Source organism: Balaenoptera borealis (assembly GCF_965194805.1).
Source record: "Balaenoptera borealis genome assembly, chromosome: 4".
Classification (NCBI taxonomy): Eukaryota; Metazoa; Chordata; class Mammalia; order Artiodactyla; family Balaenopteridae; genus Balaenoptera; species Balaenoptera borealis.
The window spans coordinates 130970207-130993728 of record NC_138861.1 but is presented as its reverse complement, the minus strand read 5'-3'; the positions used below and the strand labels follow the sequence as shown (position 1 = coordinate 130993728).

Sequence of the window (23522 nt, the reverse complement as noted above, 5' to 3'; positions counted from 1 at the left end):
TGTAAGCAGGCTTAACCAAATAAAAGGAATTTATTAGCTCATATAACTTAAAAGACTAGCAGTAGTCTGCCTCAAGCATAACTGGATCAGTGGCTTAACTGATATTGTCAAGACTTTATCCCTTTCCATTGCTCAGCTCTGTTTTTGTCTTCTCTTGGCTTTCCTGTGTAGTGCCATGGTGGCCACCAACAGCTCCATCCAGCTTTATATCTTTTCAGCTACCATAGCCTCCCTTTCCCACTAGTTCCAATAAAAGTCCCAGGATTGAGTATCATCGTTGAGTCGTGAATCACTGTGCTCAGGGGTATGGAATACGCTGCTGAAAAATTCCTCCTGAAGTCCCAGAAATGGGGATGGGGCCAGTGCCAATGAAACTATATGGATTGAAAAGGGTGAGAGAGAAAGAGAGAGAGAGAAGGAGGGGTTCCATAAGGAAAAAGAAGGGTCCTGTGAACATAAGAAGTGGCAATGGATGCTGGGCATGGAAGAACAGAAGATGTTACTCTTAGGTTTGATATTAGCTTTCTTTTAAGGATGAAGCATATAGTCATGCTGTAATTTATGTGATTACATAAAAAAAAACTTATGTGAAAGCAAGCAATTCTAAATGCATTTTATATACATAAGGGGTTAGCTATTGGAAATTTTATTAGTGAAAATGAAAAAAAGGTGTTTTAAATGAAGAACTTATATAAATTGTATCTTTCGGAGGCATGTGTCTAACATCTTTTATTCAGTTTTACAAGTATGTTTAGAACTTGAATTGCTACAACAGTAAAAGTTTACGTTTAAATATGTTTTACATTAATAATGAGATGTCTATATAAAGAAATCTAAAATTAAATGAAGTCTAAACACAAGGTCCTATTCGCAAAATATGTATTTACTGGACATATTTATTGGATGTATTTCCTTCTAAAGCTGTTCTTTTAAAAATATTAATTTTATAGAAAAGGTGAAGGAGTTTTTAAATCTGACAACATTTCTACTATATCCATCCTAAAAGATGTGCTCTCTAAAGAAGCTACAAAAAGGAAAATTAACCTCAACATATCATATGGTAAAAAAAAAAAAAAGAATCGTTCTTTCTGTTTTTGGGGGGTTGTTGTTACAATAAGAATGTTCCTGATCAAAGTGACTTATCTAATTGTGCCTGACTCAACTTCTTCTAGAGATAAATGAAGTATCAGTCAAACACACATTAAAGCTAATCCACCCAAAGCTGGAGTACCAGTTGCTTTTGGCTAAGAAAGTGCAATTAATTGATGCTTTAAAAGTAAGTATTTGTGTCACGGGACTCATGATCATTATTTTATTGTGATGGGATTTCTAAAATTGTAAAGACCTTAAAGTTTTCCACTTTAAATCCACTTTACACTGGATTAAATTTTGAACATTAAGTGCTTCTGTTTTTAATTTTAAATAAGGAATTGCAGGTTCATGAGGGAAACACAAACTTTCTGATACCAGAATATCGCTGTATCCTAGAAGAGGCAGATCACCTACAGGAAGAATACAAAAAGCAACCTGCACATCTTGAAAGACTCTATGGTTAGTGAACTATTCTAGAATACCTTGTCATATTTCTTTTCTACTGGCTGTTTGCAAAGGATCACATGAGAGAAGCTGGGCAGAAGGAGATAGGCAAAGATTACAGCAGTCATGAACCAGTAACAACCCATGTACTGCCCAATGTATTTATTTTGTCAAGTTGGTTTTAATGTTTAATATTTTTACTAGATAAAATACAAATACACATTAAGAAGTGAAATAAGTGTAATGCAATGAATTAATCTATATATATGAAGAAACCCAGTGTGAAATGAATGTAACCTATGAAGCATTACAATTTAGGCTATATTTCACACAAATAATTTTCAGTTTTTATTGCTATTCTGAAATATCAAAATGCAGCATTTAATATTTTTATGCAAAATTGGTATATATGTGCTGTGTCAATTTACGTTTAAAACTCATTCTGCTTTGGTGGTGAGAAGTTGAATGTTTCACAGTTGTATTGAAAAAGCAAGAGCAAGAGGGAGGAAGGAAGGAACAGCTTAAGGAAAGATTTTTTGTGATCTTTATATAAGACCTATTGTGCATAGCACACCTATTTATTTATAACATCTTTATAATCAGGGGGGATATTTAATCCTTACAACAGCTCTGCAAGGTAGATAGTGTTATCTCTGGTTTTCACATCTGTAAACTGAAATCTGAGCTTAAGAATGTGTTGTCACATAGGTAGGTAGTGGCAAGGCCTTCATTAGAACCTCCTCGCCCCCAAATGCAAGCTTTTTGCACTGTGCCGAGTCTTCTGTAGAGTCAGTTGGTATCATCAGTCCATATTGATCCTTAAGATCTACCTAATGAATTTATTTTACGCCCAAAGACTTGCTCGGGAACGGTAACAATAATATCTACTATCTTAATATTTACTATGTGGCAAACACATGATCTTTTATCCTCATCACAACTTAGAAGATGGGTGGTGCAGAACCACCATCTCTTATCACCAATTCCACAGTCCAGAGAGCTTTGAAATCAAACACTTTGTTCATAAATCATTTGGCAATAAATCTGACTTGATCTGAATTAATGACAAAACCTCACTTAAACTGATACGAGGTTATTTATAGTTTTTTTATTCCACTTAGTATGAATATTCATATATTTTGTTGCAGATATGTTATGTTTTGTTACCAGATGCTGCCACTCACTTTCCACGGGTATTATGCCATATATATGGTATATTATGCCATATATATGGTATATTATGGCATATTCCTTTTATTATCTTCCTAAAATATGAAAAATTCTGAAACACATCTTGCATCAAGAGTTTTGGATAAAAGATTGATAGCTTGAATTATTCCCACTATATATATGCAAAAACTCAAAGGTGAAATAATTTGCCCAGATCTTTGAAACTAGAAATATTTGCCTTCAAGTCAAATCCTAAGAATGGTCAACATATAGATGGGATATTTTAATTCAGATAAAGCTGTTATGAACAGAATATGTCTACACTATGTCAAAATGGTCAGCCTGGTGGAAAAAAAAAACCCACTTGTTGTAATTTTATATATACCAATAGCAGTTCAAAACTGGCCAGCAGTTGATTGTCTGAATTAATAGCTTATAACCAATTGTTAAGAGGGTTATTAGCCAAATGATTTATATTTTGAAACTTGCCTTAAAATCCCCCCCAAATATTTTTTAATGCATCAATCCTTTCGGATTTCTGTATGTTAAATAATGGAATTACAGGTGCTTAGAAATAGATTCTCAAGCAGTCGCTTACTTTCATTAAATAATGTGTCATTAATAGAATTAATCAATGACAGAAACTTAACATTTTTTCTTTATAGGCATGATCACCGACCTTTTCATAGATAAGTTCAAATTCAAAGGCACCAATGTAAAAACCAAAGTGCCTCTTTTACTGGAGATTCTGGACAGTTATGACCAAAATGCATTGATTGCTTTCTTTGATGCTGCATGAAATATAAATAAGGTAAAGTTCCAAAGAAGTTGTATGTTTAAATGAAAAATGTTAAAACAGAATTGCAAGCTAATTGTATATACTTTTATTTCAAGTGCGTTTTTTAATATTATCTAAAAATATATGAGGTATGACTTTTTTTTAGTAATGCTTCTATTTTTTTGACAAATGGAACTTTTTAAAAATAAAGAGAATTTTTATTTTTAAAACAAGTGGAATGATTATAAGGGATTTTAATGAATTTTTTTCAAGTGGATGTTTTATAGTAATCATATAAAATAATTATAACTATAATGTTTATAATAATTGAGAACTATTATTTGGAAAATAAAAATATATTCAAATATTTAATAAGTTAACACACATATGTATAAACTGCTTTACAGTTTTCAAAATGTATTTACATATGTTACCTCATTTGATCTTTTTTCTTTTAATTAATTTATTTTTGGCTGCTTTGGGTCTTCGTTGCTGTGTGCGGGCTTTCTCTAGTTGCGGTGAGTGGGGGCTACTCTTCGTTGTGGTGTGCAGGCTTCTCGTTGCAGTGGCTTCTCTTGTTGTGGAGCATGGGCTCTAGGTGCGCAGGCTTCAGTAGTTGTGGCTCACGGGCTCTAGAGCACAGGCTCAGTAGTTGTGGTACACGGGCTTAGTTGCTCCATGGCATGTGGGATCTTCCTGGACCAGGGATCGAACCCGTGTCTCCGGCATTGGCAGGCGGATTCTTAACCACTGCGCCACCAGGGAAGTCCCTCCTCACTTGATCTTGACAACATATATTGATTATTTTGTCAAATCATGTAAGAAAACTGATTCTCAGTGAGGTTAAGTGTTTAAGAGGACATGCTATTATTTTGTAAAGGTGGAACCCAAGTTCTGGTGCCTGGATTGCGTTCTGGTTACTATGTATGTTGTCAACCAGGGGAAATAACATAAATTTTGTTTTAGGAATTGAGATTGATTTACAACTGATTTTGCTGTTACTTGGTGATGTTTTGTGACCCATGCTCAGTTTGTAAAATACTTGAGTTGGCCAGGGAAATCAGCAGAACTTGCATAGACTGGGGGGGATCTTAACTTGATGTGCTGTAACCAGTAGGGCTATACAAGTGAATAGTGAATGTGAATAGTGTCGAAATAGTGACAGCTTCTTAGATTTTCCTGCATTAATATCCACTGATTTCTTTTTTATCATAAATGGAGGGAAATATGACTTTAAGGCTATGGAAGTCATTAATCTTAATTCATATTTTATTCATATTCAGGTGAATATTGTACTTAAAGGTTGTTTAAAATAGCATAAGGATTATAATAGAAAATAAATTATTCTGTGTGTTTTCAAGAAGGGCACACTTATGAATTTGTTGGAAAACAACAGTGCTCCTTAATTATATGCCATTATATTTATTAGTTATGTGCAAGCCTTGTTGTATATTAAATGTGAAAATTTGTTAAAGGCACATATTGCTAAGAGAGTTTTACTTTTATAAGGTCATATGGTTTTTACTATGTTTAAACAACCTTCATTTCTAAATGGAACACAGAATTATATCTAGGTCACTCGAATTTTACTCCATGCTTTTTGTTGGCTGCCACACCTTGGGGAAAAAAAGAGATAAAAATTAATGACTGTCTAGTTGAATTTCTTGTAGTACATTACTGTTTGTTACATATATCAACAGTAGTTCAAGGTGGCACTTTAAATTAATTGCATCTTCATTAGGAAAAATAAAAAGCATAAGACTGTGAAGAAACACTTAAATGGTAAGATGACATTATAGTCTTCCAATATTATATCAGTTACATAAGCAGCGTGTTAAATGATTTATGCACGTTATTTAATACTAACGACAACTGTATAACGCGTAGATATTATTCCCAATTAACAGATAGGAAAATTGAGAATTGGAGACACTGAATAACTTGAACAGGACCACCAGGCCAGTATGTGGCCGGATCAGATTTTAGACCTTGAGAAACTAGTCATTCAAGCTAACTGGAGGTCCTAGGGCAGAAGGCCGGGGCGGCCCGCTACTAATTGTTAAAGTTTAATTCAGTTTATCCTAGAGACAGCCCTTGCCCCGAGACAGGGACCGCCTAGCGGCCCTGTTTAAAGTCACAGTAGACTTAGGCCCCGCCTCTCCGCCGGGCGCGCGTACTTCCTCCTGCCGCCGTTCGACATCTCTTCGCCCCGCTCCGCCCCTGCTCGGTTGCCTTCGCAGCCGCCTTCACTCGCTTGCGACCACGTCGCCCCGAGTGACGTCACGGGCCTCGGCTCTTTTCATTGGTCCATTTCAATAGTCGCGGGATACTTGAACTGCATGAACAGCCGCCGCTCCGGCGGGCTGCTCGCTTCGTTTCGGGGGCGTCCTTGGCCCTCCACGCCCGGCAGTGCCTGCCTCCGCCTTTCGCAACCTCCTCGGTCCTACACGATCCCGAGCGGGCCAGCGGGCGGGCAGGCTGGCCCGAGCTGCGGCGGGCGGGTACGGCTGGAGTGTACCTAGGCTGGTCGGCGGGACGCAGTGCACGCTGCTTGGCGCCGCAGGCTGATCCCGCCTCGCCCCCGGGAGCAGTGATGTTGGGCAGCTCCGCGCCCGGGCCTGCGGCCCGCGAGGCAGGCTCGGCGCTGTTAACATTGCAGCAGACGGCGCTCCAGGAGGACCAGGAGAACCAGGAGAACATCAACCCCGAGAAGGCGGCGCCCACCCAGCAGCCCCGGACCCGCGCTGGGCTGGCGGTACTGAAGGCCGGGAACTCGCGGGGACCAGCGCCGCAGCAGAGGCCTAAGACGCGACGGGTAAAGCAGTGAGCCGTATCTGCAGGAGGGTGGACCGAGCGGGAGTTTTGCATGGGTTTAGCCGGCAGAGGAGAGTGGCGAGAAAGCATCCCCTGGCCTTTTCGCGGAAGGCCAGGACCTGGAGTCCCTTGATCCCTGGTTTTCTGGAGTGTAGGATGCCACATTACTCCCATTAGTTTCTCCCATTACTCTCCCTGCCAGCACAATGCGTTTGTGCTGCCTGTCCGCTCTCCTCCACTGGGAGTATTTTTCTATAGATAACGAAGTCAAACCAAGCCCTACAACATGAGTATGGTCTTTGCCCGCCTCCACGTCTTTCTCTGCTTTTAAGCCCCAGGCGCTGCTCGGACTTCCTTCATCCTCCCCATATGGTTAAGAGATTACCTCTGCTTTAGGAAAGGGTATAAAAAATACTTTGCTTTTGGTCAATTCCGCCATCTTACCGAATTTGCTCTGTTGCTCCACCCTGGGGCGAAAGAGGTAAACCACTTTTTTGCCATCTCTCCTAAATTTGGCATTTTTCGGCCTGCCACTCCGCCCATCTCGTGGCCTTGATGAGTTTTGCCTAATTCCACTTAGTGTGACTCTAAAACTCTTGCAGGAATGCCTGTGACAAATTGGAACATCCCTTCTTTCTCCGACTACTCAAATTTCCTTGTCTGGATTTTCCCCCCTAAAGTTTAATTTTCCTGATAGAGCTATTGGGAGTAAATGCAGTATAAGGGGATGAAAGCAGAACAAAATTCCACTTAATAAGCTCAAAGCCAGTTATTTATTTTTTAGGTTGCACCTCTTAAGGATCTTCCTGTAAATGATGAGCATGTCACCGTTCCTGCCTGGAAAGCAAACAGCCAGCAGCCTTCGTTTACCATTCACGTGGATGCAGCAGAGGAAGAGACTCAGAAGAGGCCAGCTGAATCTAAAAAACCAGAAGGTGAAGATGTCTTGGCTTTTAACTCAGCTGTTACTTTACCAGGACCAAGAAAACCACTGGTACCTCTTGATTACCCAATGGATGGTAGTTTTGGTAAGTTTTAAAGAAAATTTGTTATCAAATCAATGTAATCATAATTACTGAATAGACTGGATTAATGAAATTTTGCTTTTCAGAACATTATCTTACCTGATCCTTAACTACATTATGAGTTAGGTTTAATGTAACAAGTTTAGAAAGGGTGTGACTTATCTCAGGCCTCACAGCTAATGCAAGACCTAGTGACCTACAAAAGGATCCTAATCCCCTGCTCCTTCTGGTACACGGGTAATTACATCAATTTCATTAGATCTCAGACTTATTTTAATCTGACCCTGGAAATGTTTGCTTGATTGGGAGAATATATTTCAGTTGTATTCTTAAGACTCACTTTGTACATACCATTCTCAAATAGAGTGTTATTTGAGAATGCAGCTTTAAATATTGAGATAGCCAACATCTCTTCCACCTTTAAAACTGTTTCTGTAAAATCAGTCTAAGTGATTGTCTGTTACCAGAGAGGGACACTGTCCTCCTGTGAGTCAGAGTAGCTGCTATAGACAACTCTGACTACAGTTTGTGCTGCTTCTTTACCATCAGGCTATCGAGTCACTGGACAGCTCACTAAATTCAATCTCAGCTTTAGTTCTATGGATGAGAGGTGTAGCAGGGAAGTCCTATGGAAATAAAATAATTGGTGTACTTTTATTTAAAATCTGCAATAAATTTTAACCTCAAACCTTGAAGTAAAAAGAATAATGGATGATATTTTTTGCCTTCAAAGATAATTTAAATTTACCAAAAAAGAATCACCCGTTGATTTTAGTGTTAATGTGTTTGAACTGCCCATAACAAATCTGAGTTTCTCTTTAGCGCACTTGTTAGCCCTACTTCTAGTTATTGCCTGGATTGTGCTTTGAATAGGTTAGACTTAGGGGTCTGCAAACTCTCTTATGACAAATCCTAGATATCTCAAAACTTGGATTTTAACTTTGTCCTAGCAAAACCAGTGTACTGTCATGGGAGATGAATGATACTTCAACATAATACCTGCTCCTCAAACTCATTTTCCTGTTAATGGTTTGTCAGTACTTTTTCTTGTTAATTAAAATCATTCCAAAAGTAAGTGGACATAGGTACTAAAATCAGAGTTAAATCTTCTATGTACTTTGTCATAACAAGCTCTTTTAGTTGGATGAAATAAACACATTGGTAGTTTGGGACTCCTTACAAGGGCAATCACTTTTAGCTCTTAAATTAAGTTGAAAATGAAAAGTGAACTTCACTGTACTTTTGAATTCTCCCAGAGTCACCACATACTATGGATATGTCAATTGTATTGGAAGATGAAAAGCCAGTGAGTGTTAATGAAGTACCAGACTACCATGAGGACATTCACACATACCTTAGGGAAATGGAGGTAAAGACTCTCTGAATCTACTTTTTATACTATTTGTTCACTGTGGTGAAAGGAAATTAAGAGGATAATGTTTTTAAGTTTTTTAACTGCCAGTGAATTACTCTAATGCTATACTTAAGTTTCTAGCATATAGGCAGCATCTGTTAATGGTAAAATAATCTAACTGCAGTTTTAACACTATACTAAGTAACCTTCTCAACAGGTTAAATGTAAGCCTAAAGTGGGTTACATGAAGAAACAGCCAGACATTACTAACAGTATGAGGGCTATCCTCGTGGACTGGTTAGTTGAAGTAGGAGAAGAATATAAACTACAGAATGAGACCCTGCATTTGGCTGTGAACTACATTGATAGGTTTCTTTCATCAATGTCTGTGTTGAGAGGAAAACTTCAGCTTGTGGGCACTGCTGCTATGCTGTTAGCCTCGTAAGTACAACTTGGTTTGTTGGGTTAAAAGTGATTAGTAGTATTTCTGTGCAGGGAAGAAATTGTGATCTTTTAAAGTGTGACATTTTAACATACTATACAAGGCAGGGAGTCAGCAACTACTTTAGGGATGGTGGAGTGGATGAAACTTTTTAAATTTAGTACATTAATTTTCCTAGATCTGGATTTCAGGGCACCTTGAATGAACCTACAGACTGGTGACATTTTAATACACCAGGACTAGGTTACAGAGTGGTTCCTTCCACTTTAAAGTACTTTCTGGTATATAAGCAAAATCTTTTCTCCATTAAGACATGAAAACTAAAATGTAAATTATTTATTTTTCTAAGGAAATTTCCTACATTTTCAGTTACTTGGTGAACTCTGGCATTGTTCCCATCTTGGGAAGTCAGTCTCTCACTTATTTCCTTTGAAGTGGGAGAAATATTTGGGGCTTTTAATTAGCATTTACGTAGTCTTGGCTAGAAATGGTCAAGTATCAGTGGAAACAGGCAACTGGTTTTGCATTCGTTCCATTTATTCTGCTTAAGGGATTTCAAGTCGGGATAAACAAGCTTGCTTTTCTTATAAAAGGACTGATTACTTAAAACTCCTTTCATTGTAGAAAGTTTGAAGAAATATACCCCCCAGAAGTAGCAGAATTTGTATACATTACAGATGACACTTATACCAAGAAACAAGTTCTGAGAATGGAGCACCTAGTTTTGAAAGTCCTTGCTTTTGACTTAGCTGCACCAACAATAAATCAGTTTCTTACCCAGTACTTTCTGCACCAGCAGTCTGCAAACTGCAAAGTTGAAAGTTTAGCAATGGTAAGTTCTTTTCATTTTGTTGAATGAAGATTCTAAGGTCACAATTAGGGGCAAGCTCTAGTTTCATTATACAGCCTTGGTCAAGGGATTTAGTATTCTGGGGACAGGTTAGTGCTGCAGTATGAAAGAAAGCCTATCATCATTGGCAAAAGAAAACATAAATGGAGAAAGCACTAGGAATAGTGGTATGAGGATGAAGTCTTGGGAAATGGTAGCCAGCAGGGTTGTTTTTAAAGCTATTAAAGGAGGAAAAATACAGGATGAGAATGAAGCAAAACACGGTAGTGGATATATTTAAAGATGTGGCGATGGTTGCTACAGAGCCAGTCTTAAAGACAGCAAAATATTCGGTCAGAAGGTAAGGATTTGAGGTTTGAATTCCAGAGCTCTTATGATCATAAAGCTTATTTACTTTTTCATTCCAGTTTTTGGGAGAGTTAAGTTTGATAGATGCTGACCCATATCTAAAGTATTTGCCATCAGTTATCGCCGCAGCGGCCTTCCATTTAGCACTCTACACTGTCACGGGACAAAGCTGGGTATGTATGACGACGTCCTCACACATCCACCTTGTGCTGTAAATGCTTGTGCCAGATAGGTTAAATAGCTGTCCTATACAACTGACAGTTGTCTAGATGTACTGAACTGGAAGAGCTATTCAACCACCTACACTGTTTGAAGCGTTTTGTCTTACCTGTTTAATAGCATCTGTTAGGTAGAAAGCTTGCTTACTATTAATACTTGGATTTGAAAGGTGTGCTTAAAGAATTCAGGCCATAAGACTTGCTGCTGGCAAGGAAAATAGTAAAAATTGATCGAAGTTAGCAAACAGAGCTTGAGAAAACTGGAAGATGTTAGTTGGACATGTTAGGACTGAAGTTTAGCAAAACTCGAGCTTAATGCCAACTACTAACTTGTATTCAGTGTCTGTTACTAAAAACAAAACTCAGTGGTTCCGTCCTCCCTCCTGCAGCCTGAATCATTAGTACAAAAGACTGGATATACGCTGGAAACTCTAAAGCCTTGTCTCATGGACCTTCACCAGACCTACCTCAGAGCTCCGCGGCATGCACAACAGTCAATAAGAGAAAAGTACAAAAACTCAAAGTAAGAATTAACAGCAGTAGATACCAAAGAAGCTTGCTTTTCCAGGCTATCGTACGGTTCAGAGATCCTTGACATTTTAACTTTATTTAAGGGATTCACAAATCAGGCACAGCCTCCTTAAGCAACTGTTCTCTTAGCAGCCATGTGTTTTGAGCTTCTGTCCTGTATTTGAGGGAGAAGAGGGGAGAGGAACGGGGGGCATGCATGCAAGTGTTGGGGACCAGACTATGGTTTTATAACCATTAATTCAAGTAGACAGAAATAGCATTTGTGAGTTCCTAGTATATGTTTCATTCCATAATCTGTTTCACCCAATGAATGTTTACTAAAAATGGATTTTTTTTTTCCCTGCTTACAGGTATCATGGTGTTTCTCTCCTCAACCCACCAGAGACACTAAATGTGTAACAGTGAAAGACTGCCTTTGTTTTCTAGGATGTAAATCACTCAAAGTATATGGTGTACAGATTTTATCTTAGGTTTTAATTTTACAATCATTTCTGAATACAGAAGTTATGGTCAAGTACAAATTATGGTATCTATTACTTTTTAAATGGTTTTAATTTGTATATCTTTTGTACATGTAACTATCTTAGATATTTGGCTAATTTTAAGTGGTTTTTGTTAAAGTATTAATGATGCCAGCTGTCAGGATAATAAGAAATAAATTGATTTGGAAAATTTGGTTTGTAAGTCAAATTTAATTTGAGGTAAAAATTTGACTTCAGGATTTCACTCAAAAATTAATTTGGTTTATTAAAGCATGGGGACTGGGAAGGCTTCTCCTTCCAACACACAGGTGATGACATTCACCTCCGTAAGGAACTGGGCCAACTGTCTGACTTGGGCATAATCTAAGAAGACTCTTTCAGGTCTTTGTACACACTATGAAAATGCTTTTTCATTCATCAACTTTTACTACATTTGACCTACCAAAGTGACAGTTATTTAAAACCTGTTTTAAAGAGTTCTCCAGACGTTTATTTTAAAGCATAATGTAAAAAACTGTATAAAGAACTAGATTCTATAATGGGTTTGTGAATAATACCCAAGGTTGTTAGCACTGAATAAATACCTTTTTAATAGTTATATACAAATATACAACTATGTGAACTTTAATTAGCAGCTCTCTTCTTTTTTCTCTTTTTCACTGGCTTTTTACTTGGTGCTCTTACTTGTGTTGCACTGATGGTCTGTGTTCTGTGAACAAAGTAAATTAACAAGTTTTAACAGTACTGGTACTAGGAGCTTACTTTTGCCAACTGTGACAGAAGAATACTGTAACCTTGAAAGGCATCCAAGCAGTTTTACAGACCCAATTCTATAAATCTCAGGTTGAAGAAACCCAGAGAGCAAGCTTCTAAAAAGTCTTGAGTATATGTATACATTTGAAATAAACCAGAAATTTGTTACCTTATTTTCTTCGGATTCTTATCTGGTTCTAAAATGATCATTTCTTCTTCTTCACTGTCTGAGAGCACTATAGGGGCATCTTTTAAGAAAATGTTAAGAAAGGAATATAAGTTTCAGATAGAGAGCCCAAACAGCATTTTGGGTGGAGGCTTACAGATGTACTATTTGGTTCTTCCCTTCCCTGAGGTTATTCCTTGGAGCTCTGAAAAACCTTGTGTGTGCTTCTTTAATAGAATTAAAGTGAGGGGGATGATTCTACATACAGGTGTGTGTGTGTGTGTGTGTGTGTGTGTGTGTGTGTATATACACACACACACTATACACACACACATAGAGCATCTTATAGAACCAATTTGGAAACAAGTCAATATGCCAACTGAATTCCTTGTGCTACTCTTTGAATTTGTTAATTTTGAAGATCTAGATTTTAAATTTCTCCCTACTATAAACAACACTAGAAGGAAAAATACCTAGAAGCAGAATTACTAGGTCAAAAGGCATATACCTTCCAAAAGACATTTTTGCCAGATCCCTCCAGAAACGTTTCAATTTACACTCCAAGAATAGTATATTAACCCATTTTCCTATACACCCTTGCCAATGTGTTCCTGGCCGTTTGTATTTGAGAATGCATATACAAATAGGAACAGAAACAAAAAATAGGCAGAAGAACAGAAATGTCTGTTTCTATTCTTTTGCCCATTTTCCCCATGAGACTTATTACATTAATTCTTTATATTTAAATAGAGTTTTCAATTACTTTCTCCCTATTAGAAAAATTTCACAAATATATAAAGGCATATGGAGTTTAAAAAAAAAAAAGTAACATCTATCAATAAATAGTCCCTGTGTTTAAGCAGCTTATGTTGGTGTAAATATATAGTAAATACATGGAACGAGGTCTGGAAGAATAATACTAAATAGAAGTAACCACTGGGGAAGCTGAATAAGGGTCCCAATTAATGGGGATTTTTTTTTTTTTTGCCTTACAAAAAACCCCAGCATGTTCTCAGTAATACTTACAGGCAATATTCTCCTTCCTTGAAGGCAGGCAGGTATATGCATTACACACCGAAACAGTATCACCTTCACTATTTTCTCAGCCAGATTTAGTAGCTGCATCCTTTAGTTCTCCACCAACCTACTTCCTAGATCCTTCCTTGTTTGATTTATTAAAATTTAGAATTCAGTTCTTCACACAAGCCACATTTCACTGCTCAGTAGCTACATGTGGCTAGTGGCTACTATGCTGGACAGTGTAGACACAACATTTCTAACACTGCAGAAAGTTCTGTGGATGGCACTACTCTAATATATGTTATGATATTGCCTTTTTATGTTTGAGTCTAGAAACTATACAAAGAAAAAACAGCACACAGGAATGAGATTTTAGGAAACTCATCCCCTTAAAACTGGCCCGGATAAGATACAAAAAAAGAAAAAAAAAAAAACTTTAAAATAAAAAATGCCACTCCCTTCACATACCAAAGAATACCACTATTCCTCAAAGATAAGCATATTCTTGCAGTTAGCCTCAACAGTTTAGTTGAAATTTAAATTACAAAATATTTAGCCCCTCTAAAAAAGTAACTGCTAATATAAAAATAAGATTCCTAAAATAGGGATATATATATATATATATATATATATATATATTACATATAGCCATAAAGTATCACATACCTTGGCTTCCAATATTAGAGACTTCTCCCGTGTCCATTTTTATACTATCAAGAATGATAGCTTCATCACTGCCACCTTCATCTTCGTCTTCCTTCTCAGAGTCTTCAAGATCACCCCAGGAGTTTTCTATTCCCTCTCCAATTTGGGCGGTTCCAGGAGTCCACAGCACAGGTTTCGAAACACTTAGCAAGTTAAGAAAACTGAATAACAAAAATACTGCTATTTGATGCAGTGCAGAAAAAGATTAGAATGAAAGTTTTCTTCCTTTAAGATTGATTGAAGTGTGCCTCAAATTATTAGGAAAAAATTTACTAATAGCTATACTATGGATGGCTGAACAGTGAAGAAGAAATAGTGTATAACTCAGGTTAAGATTTTATGGACACAATGGGTGAGAAATATCAAGAGACACACTCGCTCTGAACATTTTAGTTGCAGTAATAAATCTGGTGAATGAACTTCAGGAACAATGTGGGGACTTCCCTGGTGGCGCAGTGGTTAAGAATCCGCCTGCCAATGCAGGGGGACATGGGTTTCAGCCCTGGTCCGGGAAGATGCCGCATGCTGCGGAGCAACTAAGCCCGTGCGCCACAACTGCTGAGCCTGCGCTCTAGAGCCTGCGAGCCACAGCTACTGAAGCCCGAGCGCCTAGAGCCCGTGATCCGCAGCAAGAGAAGCCACCGCAATAAGAAGCCCGTGCACCACAACGGAGAGTAGCCCCTGCTCGCCACAACTAGAGAAAGCCCGCGTGCAGCAACGAAGACCCAACACAGCCAAAAATAAATACATAAGTAAATAAATTTATTAAAAAATAAAAGAACAATGTGTAATGTATAGTGTCTGACCATGCCAGTGAGATTAGAGAACAGTTTTCCAAAGGAAAATGAAATGCTGTAAATTGGTTCTTAAAATAAGAGAATTTTCTGGTTTTGGTAGGATAGCTGAAGAGAAGGTAGATGTTACACCATCAATTTAATATGACTCATCACTATCTTGTCTTATATCTTAAATGTTTTTTTCTAACAAAGTACAGTGTTTCAGAAAACAAATTTCCGTATGCACACGCTTCACATAGCCCTAATAATGCCCAAAGTGTTATGAATCTTCTTGTTTTTACCAAAAACACCCAGTAAAGATACACTTCTGAAGGAGGTTCAGCTTCAGAGATGATTTCTTCTGCTTTCTCCTCTACATCGGAGGTATCAACAGGGGCCTTTTCCATTCTAAATGCTGTGATCTTTTGATTTGCTATAGATTCTGCAAAGCCAAACTTTCCACCTTCTTTCCTGTGTGGGTTTTTTTGGGGAGTTGTGGGGGAATGGGGAATGAGAGGTGGGAGAGAAGACAGGAAGGGAAAAAAAAGTTAACTATTTTATCCTTTTGATAGATGAGAAATATTGGATGAGAAACTATTTGACTAACTTAACCCCACCAATTTATTATGCCTATCAAGTGAGATAATAAAAAGTTACTATAATTAACCATTTATTAAACCGTGTGCCAAGCATGTGCTATGTACTTAAAGCATATTATTCTCCAATCCTCAAACCAGCCCCACCAGGTAGGCATTAACCTCCCATATTACAGAAGACACTGAAGTGCTGAGACATAGCTGTTGCTTAATGTCACACAGTAAGAAGAGATGGGAACCAACCCCAGTTTGTATTCTTTCTGTTAACAGGAGCTACTGGATTCTTTTTTTCCTAAGAAAATGTTAACTTTTTAAACGAAAAATATTATGTGGCTTTTTAATACAGATTATGTGTAAACTGGAATACAATAAATAGTTCAATCAACTTTCAAAAAACATTTAGTATATTCAACTGAGATGAACAGATAAGGAAAGACTGAGTGTAAAAACTCTATAGTTATGCTTGTGCGAGAAAAATCCTCAACAGAAAAATCTATAACAAGACCATTCAGTTCTGAAAAAATCAAACTTACCTAACTTTCTGGTCGTTCTCCAAAGCTTTCTGTATTAGCTCTGTAATTTCTGCTACCTTCACACCAGCTATTTTACTACATCTCAAAACCTATTTATAAAAGTGAACTCTGTTATTTAAAGACAACAAATCAAATAGCTTTCTCTAACAAAACTAAAAACATGAGATTAGTTTTTCTACCTTTGCAATTTAACCATTACTTTTTTTTTCAAATATGAAAATAATACACTGTAAACACAAATTAAGGCAAGATGTGAGAGCTATTTTTAAATGTTAAGGGAACTGACCCAAAAACTTTTCTATGACAATGTAGAAGATACCACTGAAGAGGCCACAGATACACTAATTTCCTTTCTGTGAGTGATCCATAGCTCTGTTCAAGACAGGGCTGCACGGTGTCCCCCGGAAAGCTTGTATAAAGCAAAGATTCCCAGGCCTCAGGGACCTAATGGATCAGAATCGCTGGAAATAGGGATCTGGCAGTGGTCATGATGCTGGTAATAATGACAATGATGATAACAGAAACTAACATTTACTGCACACTTAATTTATGCTATACAGTACAATATATCCATATCTATCCTTATATTCTCCTAACAAGAAGGTGTTGACATTAAGATTATTTACTATTTTACAGATAAAGAGATTGAAGCACAAAAATATGAAACCATCTGCCAAAGGTCAGTTAGTATAAGGAAGAGCTGGAGTTCCAATTAAGTAGTCTCTGTGCTCCTAACCAGCTGCACCATATGGTACATGGCAATCTATTTTCTAAAAGTCCCCATGTGAATCTTATATGTAGCTGGATTTGAGAACTTCTGCTCACTGTACCCAAATTCCAAAAGTAAAACTATCTTTTTACATAATTTCTACTTTCTGACACTTTAAAGAAAAATAGGGATATACGGACTTCCCTGGTGGTGCGGTGGTTAAGAATCTGCCTGCCAATGCAGGGGACACAGGTTGGATCCCAGTTCCGGGAAGATACCACGTGCCGCGGAGCAACTAAGCCCGTGTGCCACAACTACTGAGCCTGCGCTCTAGAGCCCGGTGCCACAACTACTGAAGCCCGCGCACCTAGAGCCCGTGCTCTGAAACAAGAGAAGCCACCGCAATGAGAAGCCCGCGCACCGCAATGAAGAGTAGCCCCTGCTCACCGCAACTAGAGAAAAGCCCACTCGCAGCACCGAAGACCCAACGCGGGGAAGGGGAAGGGGAAGGAAGGGGAAGGGGAGGGGGAAAGGATATAAATCTCTTTCCTCACTGGAAGGAAAAGAGTATTCCTCCATCTAGAGGGGTAGACTCTGGAGGGCCATCCACGGGAGAAGCCAGGGAGGAAGGAGGGTACCTTGTAGCCACAAGTCAACAGACAGTACTGAAACCAGATTCTAACAGATCCGAGAATCGATCATTGAAAATATCTGTTGGATTTTAGTTAAAAAGCACGAAAAAGCTTCTAAAAAGAAGAGACCTATCTTTAATGGAACATTAATCAAATCAAAGCACTGACTTGGTCTTTTAGCAGCATTATCCCACCACTGGATTGGATGGTACAAATCTCTCGATGCTTATTCATGGCAATCACCAGCAAGCCATCCATTACACGTTCTTCTCGTTCATTGGGATCCACCAATAAATATGTTCTGAAATGAATGTTAAACGGACCTGAACAAATCTGATGCTGAGTGCTTGTCAATTTTAAGCTAATGGATATTTTTAAAAGATAGCATTATAATAAGGTCAACACAGTGTAGGTCTGAGCCTATGAATTTGAGTCACTTTAATGTGAAAAGAGACAACAGAATTATTGTAACATTAATTTGGTTAATTTTGAAGTTTCTCTAATATCCTGTACTTTGAAATTCTTCCAGGTTCTGCTAATGGCTCATTACAAAAAAACACTGCCTATTTCTACAGTGTCCAATGTTAGCCTCTAATCACGTGTGGTTACTGAGCCGTTGAAATGTGGCTAGTCCAAACTAAGATGTACTGTTAGTATAAAATACTGGATTTCAAAGACTTAGTAGAAATAAAAGAATGTGAAATATCTCAAGAATAATTTTTAAGATATTGATTACATATTAAAATATTTTAGATATATCAAGTAAAATAAAATATCAAAACTAATTTTACCTGTTTCTTTTTACCGTTTTAATGTGGCTACTAAAATTACATATATGGTTCATGTCATAATTCTACAGGACAGTGCTGGTCTATTTCCCTCTAATAAAATTCTATACTACAGTGACTGAAAGATGAAAGCTTTTCTCTAGTTCTTAGTCATAAAATTGCTAAAATATTTATACCTCTCTTTGTTTCTAAAGAGATTTAAGGCTCAAGCTTTCATTTAAAGGCACCTTACATGGACCTAAGATTCCAGGTTTTCTGTTGTAGAAGGAATTAGCAGTGAGTTGTGAAGAAACTGCTGGAGAGCTGAAGGAAAACAAGATTTTTTTTTCTCATTTGTGAACCATTCCGCCTTGTAACCTGCTCCTATCCTACAACTATTCCATATAATATGCTCCTCAAATATATTCCAAAGTCCTCTTGCATTAATCCACAGTCATTCTCAGCCTACTTTCCAAAATTAGAGCCTAACATCTGTACACCTCTAGGAAAGATACGCTACCATGCTGTGGTAAACTCATAAACGTATAAGTATGCCATGAAAAGGAAAACGTGAAGTCTCTTCATTAAAGGAGAATTTGTCACTTCTACTGAGAAAGCTCTCAGTTCTGAGCATTTGTCAAGTAATGCTCTTAACAGAGAAAGAAAAGAACTATAAGGCGCTCTAATATTAAACAAGGGGTTTGTTCGTTTGCCTACGGCACATTTGAATGGAACAAAAAAGCTCCTAGCTGCATTTATAATTTCAGCCCATGACCAGGGTGAGACTTACCCTTGCTGGAAGAAGGCAAAACTGACACAAATGGGCATATGGTGGATGCTCAATGGCACAGGATCACGCTCCTCAAGTGTATACTGTTTGAAAATGAAAGCTTCAATAATTACACTAACTTATAAACAGACAAAAAATCTTGTACATCAAATGTTAAAATAAAAAATGAAATCCCTTTAATCTTCAGTGAGTACGTAAATAACTTCTTTTGCAACTACCTGTTTGACTTAGCCATTCATCTTCCTTAAAACTTTATGTATTTGTCAAAAAGCTCTGTTGAGGTATAATTTACATAACATAAAATCCACTAATTGTTAGTAAATAATTCACTTTTTAGTAAATATATAGTGAAGTAACTATCACCACAATTCAGTTTTTAAAACATTCTCATTACTCCCCCAAATTCCCTTAAGTGTGTTTGCAGTTGATTATCACTCCCACTCCCAGCCCAAAGCAACCACTGATCTATCAATACTTTATCTCTATAAATCTGCCTTTTCTGGGCATTCCATGTAAGTGGAATCAAACAATTTTCAGTCTTTTGCATCTGCCTCCTTTCAACTCAGCATGTTCCATCCACCTTGAAGTATACATCACACCGGTAGTTTGGTCCTTTTTACTGCTGAATAGTATTCCACTGCGTGGATATACCACACTTTGTTTTTCCATTCACTAGTTGATGAACATTTGGCTAATTTTCAGTTTTTGACTATAATGAATAATGCTGCTATGAACATTCACATAAAAGTCTTTGAGTGAATGTATACTTTCATTCTCCTTGAGTACATTTTTAGATATAGAATTGCTAGGCTGTATAAGTTTACACTTAACTTTTTAAGAAACTGCCAAACTCTTCCAACATGGCTGTAACACTTTACCACCAGCAATATCTCTACAGTATTTTTTAATCAATGTCTTTTTTGTCTACTCATCACTCTATACTTTCTTTTTTACTTCCATATACCACCTCCCCTCTCTAAAGGGACACGTCTCTATTGTTAATAAAACTTTGTCTACACCTCTAAGTCTTTCAAGAGTCTGCTCCAGTCTAATTCCTAAAAACAGCATCATGAATGACATCTTAGAGAATCTGGGCATCTGATGTTTCCTTTTATAACTTCAGGAATCAAATTATCACCACAGTGCACTTTCATTATTCTAGCATGTAATTTATATAAATTGAAATTGGCATACTCTGCACAAAAGAAAGGACAATGTAAATAGTATAGGTCCATAGTTTTCAAAATGTGGTCCTTATACCAGCACCATCAGTATCACCTGGGAACTCTGTCAGAAGTACAAACTCATACATCCTATCCCCATTCTACTCTGAGGATGGAGACTAGCAATATGTTTTAACAGTCTTTCCAGGTGTTTCTGATGGGTTTTTGCCACACAGTAAGAACAAGCATCTCACTGTGAAAATACTGAGAATTATGATTTTTCACACATGCCCCCTAAGCATAAACCAACCACTTTATCTAATGCTCAATCCAAAGAAGTCATCGAGTTCTATTCTAAAAAAACCAGGATAGGGTACGCTTTCATTGACAAAACTTTAATACAGGAGATTTAAGAGATTTCAAAGGTAACTGTGACCATATTTTTTGCCTTGGGAACAAATTTTAGAACATACTTAATTGCCATTTACAACAAGACTTCATTAGAAACAAGCTGTCTGCACAGCAAGGATATTCATTCATTCATAAGGAGCCTGGCTCACATCATGGGAGCTTACCAGTGTTACTTCATCTCCCTGGACAGAGACATCAGGCCTTCGGAAGTGACATAAGGCTACAATTGCAGCAATGCTGGCAGCATCAATAATGTTTCCATCATGATTTAACAAATGTAGGTCCACGCGTATTTGCCAAACCTGAATGTGAATTCGAAACAAAAATAAATCCTAAAGAGTCACAACCAGAGGTTATTTATAAGGAAAGGGAACACTGCGTGCAAGTTTTTCTCTTGCTGTTAAAACATGCAGTTATTCCTTCTATTGTATCAATAAAAATACATTTAGAAAATGTCAAGCCAGACCAACACCTGAAATACCAATAGTTTACCTTTCTATGAGTCATTTGAAAACAGTAAAATATATACTGTAAATACACAGAGCCACTCTACATTTAGTACTAAGATTCCCCTAACTCCAAGCTTAATGATATTTTTATTGTATCTCCTAACTTAAAAACCTCAAACTCTTAGGTTTTACTTGACAATATTTATGATAACCTTACAAGTAATGCAAATAGTATTATATTCAAGTATGGAATGTGGAAAGGCCAAGTGACTTCTATGGAGTCAAAAAGATGGTTAAAATACCCTAAATCAAGAATAAAGTTCTAATATCATCAAGTAGCACAATATATTGAGAGTAATATTTCCAATGTCAGACTACCAATGACTCACTATGCAGCCCTGTGTAAGTCAATAAACCTATCCAAATGAAGGATTTAATCAGTTCTTCAGCTCTTCATCCATAAAAAAGGAAAACATTACCTGCTTCTATCAACTCACTTAAATAACATAAGAAAATAAATGAAAATATGTGAAAAACCACAAGTTCTTTGAATAAGAAATTTGTATACAAATCCAAGTTGCTATTTTCACCAATTAATTTTTTTGTCCCTCCAAAGAGAGATGACACAAAGTTCTATGGGTAGCACTCAGGAATATGTGAAGTGAAGTGAACTAGAATAAAACTGAATTAATTGAAGCTCTGAGAATGAAAGTATAGATACAGGGATCCATGAATCAACAATACTCATCCCAAGATTAAGCATTTTGGGCATATTCCCCACCTTTTCACCAGCAACAACACAGAGAGATTCAGTGTCTATACACTTCGAATTTCTGAGACATCTTTCCAAGAGGCGATTCAACTTCACCAAGAGATCTGACTGCCTATGAAAACAGGAATGGGCTAATGTCATGAAATATAACACCAGGCAGTAAAACAACAGCTCACCCCTGTTAGGCTCTCCTCTGGATAAAGCAGCTTAAGAAAAAGATTTAAATACCTGCCAGGTTCAAAAGCTGGGGCAGCCATCTGAGAGAGTTCAAGGTTAAAAAAAAGAATACCTTCTGTTGCCCTATTGAGTTTTGGAGAAACAAGTTCACAGGAAACCTGTCCAAGAACTCTGCAAAGATAAAGTACAAATCTGTTAATTAAATGTATTTCCTTTCCAATTAAAAAAAAAAGGAAATCTAAAAATTAAGTTTCAGTCTTACAGTACGTTGAGTAATAACATGTTCAGTATGATATATCATTAAAGGTTGAAGTTACCTACAAAGTACAGTAGTAGAATACATACAGAAATAAAACACATATTGGCATAACCAAAGAGATGACAGGGAAAAAAAAATCTCTTATTACAATATTTACTATGCCACAGATTTTTAAGAGTCAATGACCATTTCTTCTCTTTTCTAAAACAAATATTTAGTGATACAAGATGGCATGCAAACTTGAGACGTCCTAAGAGTTTTCTTACGGCATGGTTCACCAACATTATCTGACCAATATCCTCACAACTTCCAAATGAATATTAAAAATCTAATTCTCATGTCACTCAGGAAAAGGAGGAAAGTAGGCCCTACTTAATGACAACAAATGCAAGGAACAAATTCAGTGCAATCACTGCTGGCTGTATATATGATTCACAGAGATCAGAAAGAACTATGTGATACTCATGTGACAGAAAACATATTCATGATTAAAAATGTAAAGTGTGACTATAAACCCAAAGTCTTGCATTAAAGACAACATATTTATTTCGGGCAGCTAAACAAAGTACTGTCCAGACTTATCTGCTCTGTAAACTGAGTCAATCAAGTTCTTTTAAATTCCTCCCTATTGAGCTTATACCTAATTTGAATACTTTGTTACCTTGTTTTTCCAAGTTCCACAATGCAGCACCCATAATCTGTTCCAAATGAGATCTTGATGTTCCTATAATCATAGGTTTGTCTGCCATCCAGCCGCTGTAAGCACAACATTCCTTTATTCCTAATACAAATATTGATTACTCTGTGCTAGGCAGTCCTTGGGCTAAGCACTTGGAGATAAGTGTGATCCTGACCACTCCACGTAGGAGAGTGGAAACTAGGTGCCCGAGCACTGACAGTCGCTGGGGTGACCTGAGCCTTGAAAAGACCCCACCGGAGCCAAATAAATATTGGGGCCTTGGGGGAACCCACCGGCCGCTCCCCCAGGGGCTCCCGGGGCCTGAGAGAGCTAGGTCTGTGCGCCCAGGCCGGAAGGCTGCGGGCCGCCGCGCTACCCGAGCGCTCACGCAGCGCCAAATGCCCGGTTTACCTTTTTCTCTTCGATGGCGCGGAGTAGAAAGCGGCGCTCGCAGTTTGAGAGTGGCGTCTCCTTCATACTTTCGGGTCAGGGGACGCACAGGCACTGGAACGCGTCGGGAGAAGACACCCTGCACCTCTTCACGCGCACCCTGCTCGTACCTCGGCGCAGGAGATTGACGTCATCAAAGCGCGGCAGCTGAAGCTGGGAAAGCAAAG

General features: G+C 37.7%; 3 protein-coding genes across 5 annotated transcripts in view; 2 read left to right on the top strand and 1 right to left on the bottom strand.

The window, feature by feature from the left end:
* BBS7 (Bardet-Biedl syndrome 7) overlaps positions 1 to 3705 on the top strand; it is a 41468-nt gene extending 37763 nt beyond the window's left edge. Inside the window, exons 16-19 of the mRNA XM_082389641.1 lie at positions 951 to 1060; positions 1173 to 1276; positions 1428 to 1551; positions 3372 to 3705. Of these exons, the coding sequence (XP_082245767.1) occupies positions 951 to 1060; positions 1173 to 1276; positions 1428 to 1551; positions 3372 to 3505 (472 nt within the window). The 3' untranslated portion in view covers positions 3506 to 3705. The remainder of the gene's footprint in view (positions 1 to 950; positions 1061 to 1172; positions 1277 to 1427; positions 1552 to 3371) is intronic.
* A 237-nt stretch (positions 3706 to 3942) lies between these two features.
* EXOSC9 (exosome component 9) lies at positions 3943 to 23479 on the bottom strand. 3 transcript variants are annotated; one of them, XM_082389680.1, is made up of 13 exons: positions 23317 to 23479; positions 22888 to 22982; positions 22019 to 22138; positions 21800 to 21902; positions 20734 to 20871; positions 18996 to 19078; positions 17607 to 17739; positions 16098 to 16186; positions 15293 to 15439; positions 14154 to 14335; positions 12471 to 12549; positions 12133 to 12257; positions 3943 to 5100 (listed from the first exon to the last, which is right to left on the bottom strand). In XM_082389680.1, exons 1-12 carry the CDS (start codon positions 23380 to 23382, stop codon positions 12173 to 12175), a joined length of 1320 nt encoding a protein of 439 aa, XP_082245806.1. In that variant the 5' UTR covers positions 23383 to 23479; the 3' UTR covers positions 3943 to 5100; positions 12133 to 12172. The 3 variants fall into 3 exon arrangements, with proteins under 3 accessions (XP_082245806.1, XP_082245805.1, XP_082245804.1); XM_082389679.1 differs by lacking the exon at positions 3943 to 5100 and adding an exon at positions 7053 to 7218; XM_082389678.1 differs by lacking the exon at positions 3943 to 5100 and having other exon boundaries at positions 12112 to 12257.
* Positions 5118 to 11742, top strand: CCNA2 (cyclin A2). The gene is made up of 8 exons (XM_082389681.1): positions 5118 to 6299; positions 7083 to 7326; positions 8580 to 8692; positions 8895 to 9118; positions 9744 to 9951; positions 10377 to 10490; positions 10925 to 11058; positions 11417 to 11742. The coding sequence occupies exons 1-8, from the start codon at positions 6078 to 6080 to the stop codon at positions 11463 to 11465; spliced, it is 1308 nt and encodes a 435-aa protein (XP_082245807.1). The 5' UTR covers positions 5118 to 6077; the 3' UTR covers positions 11466 to 11742.
* Positions 23480 to 23522: the final 43 nt, after the last annotated feature.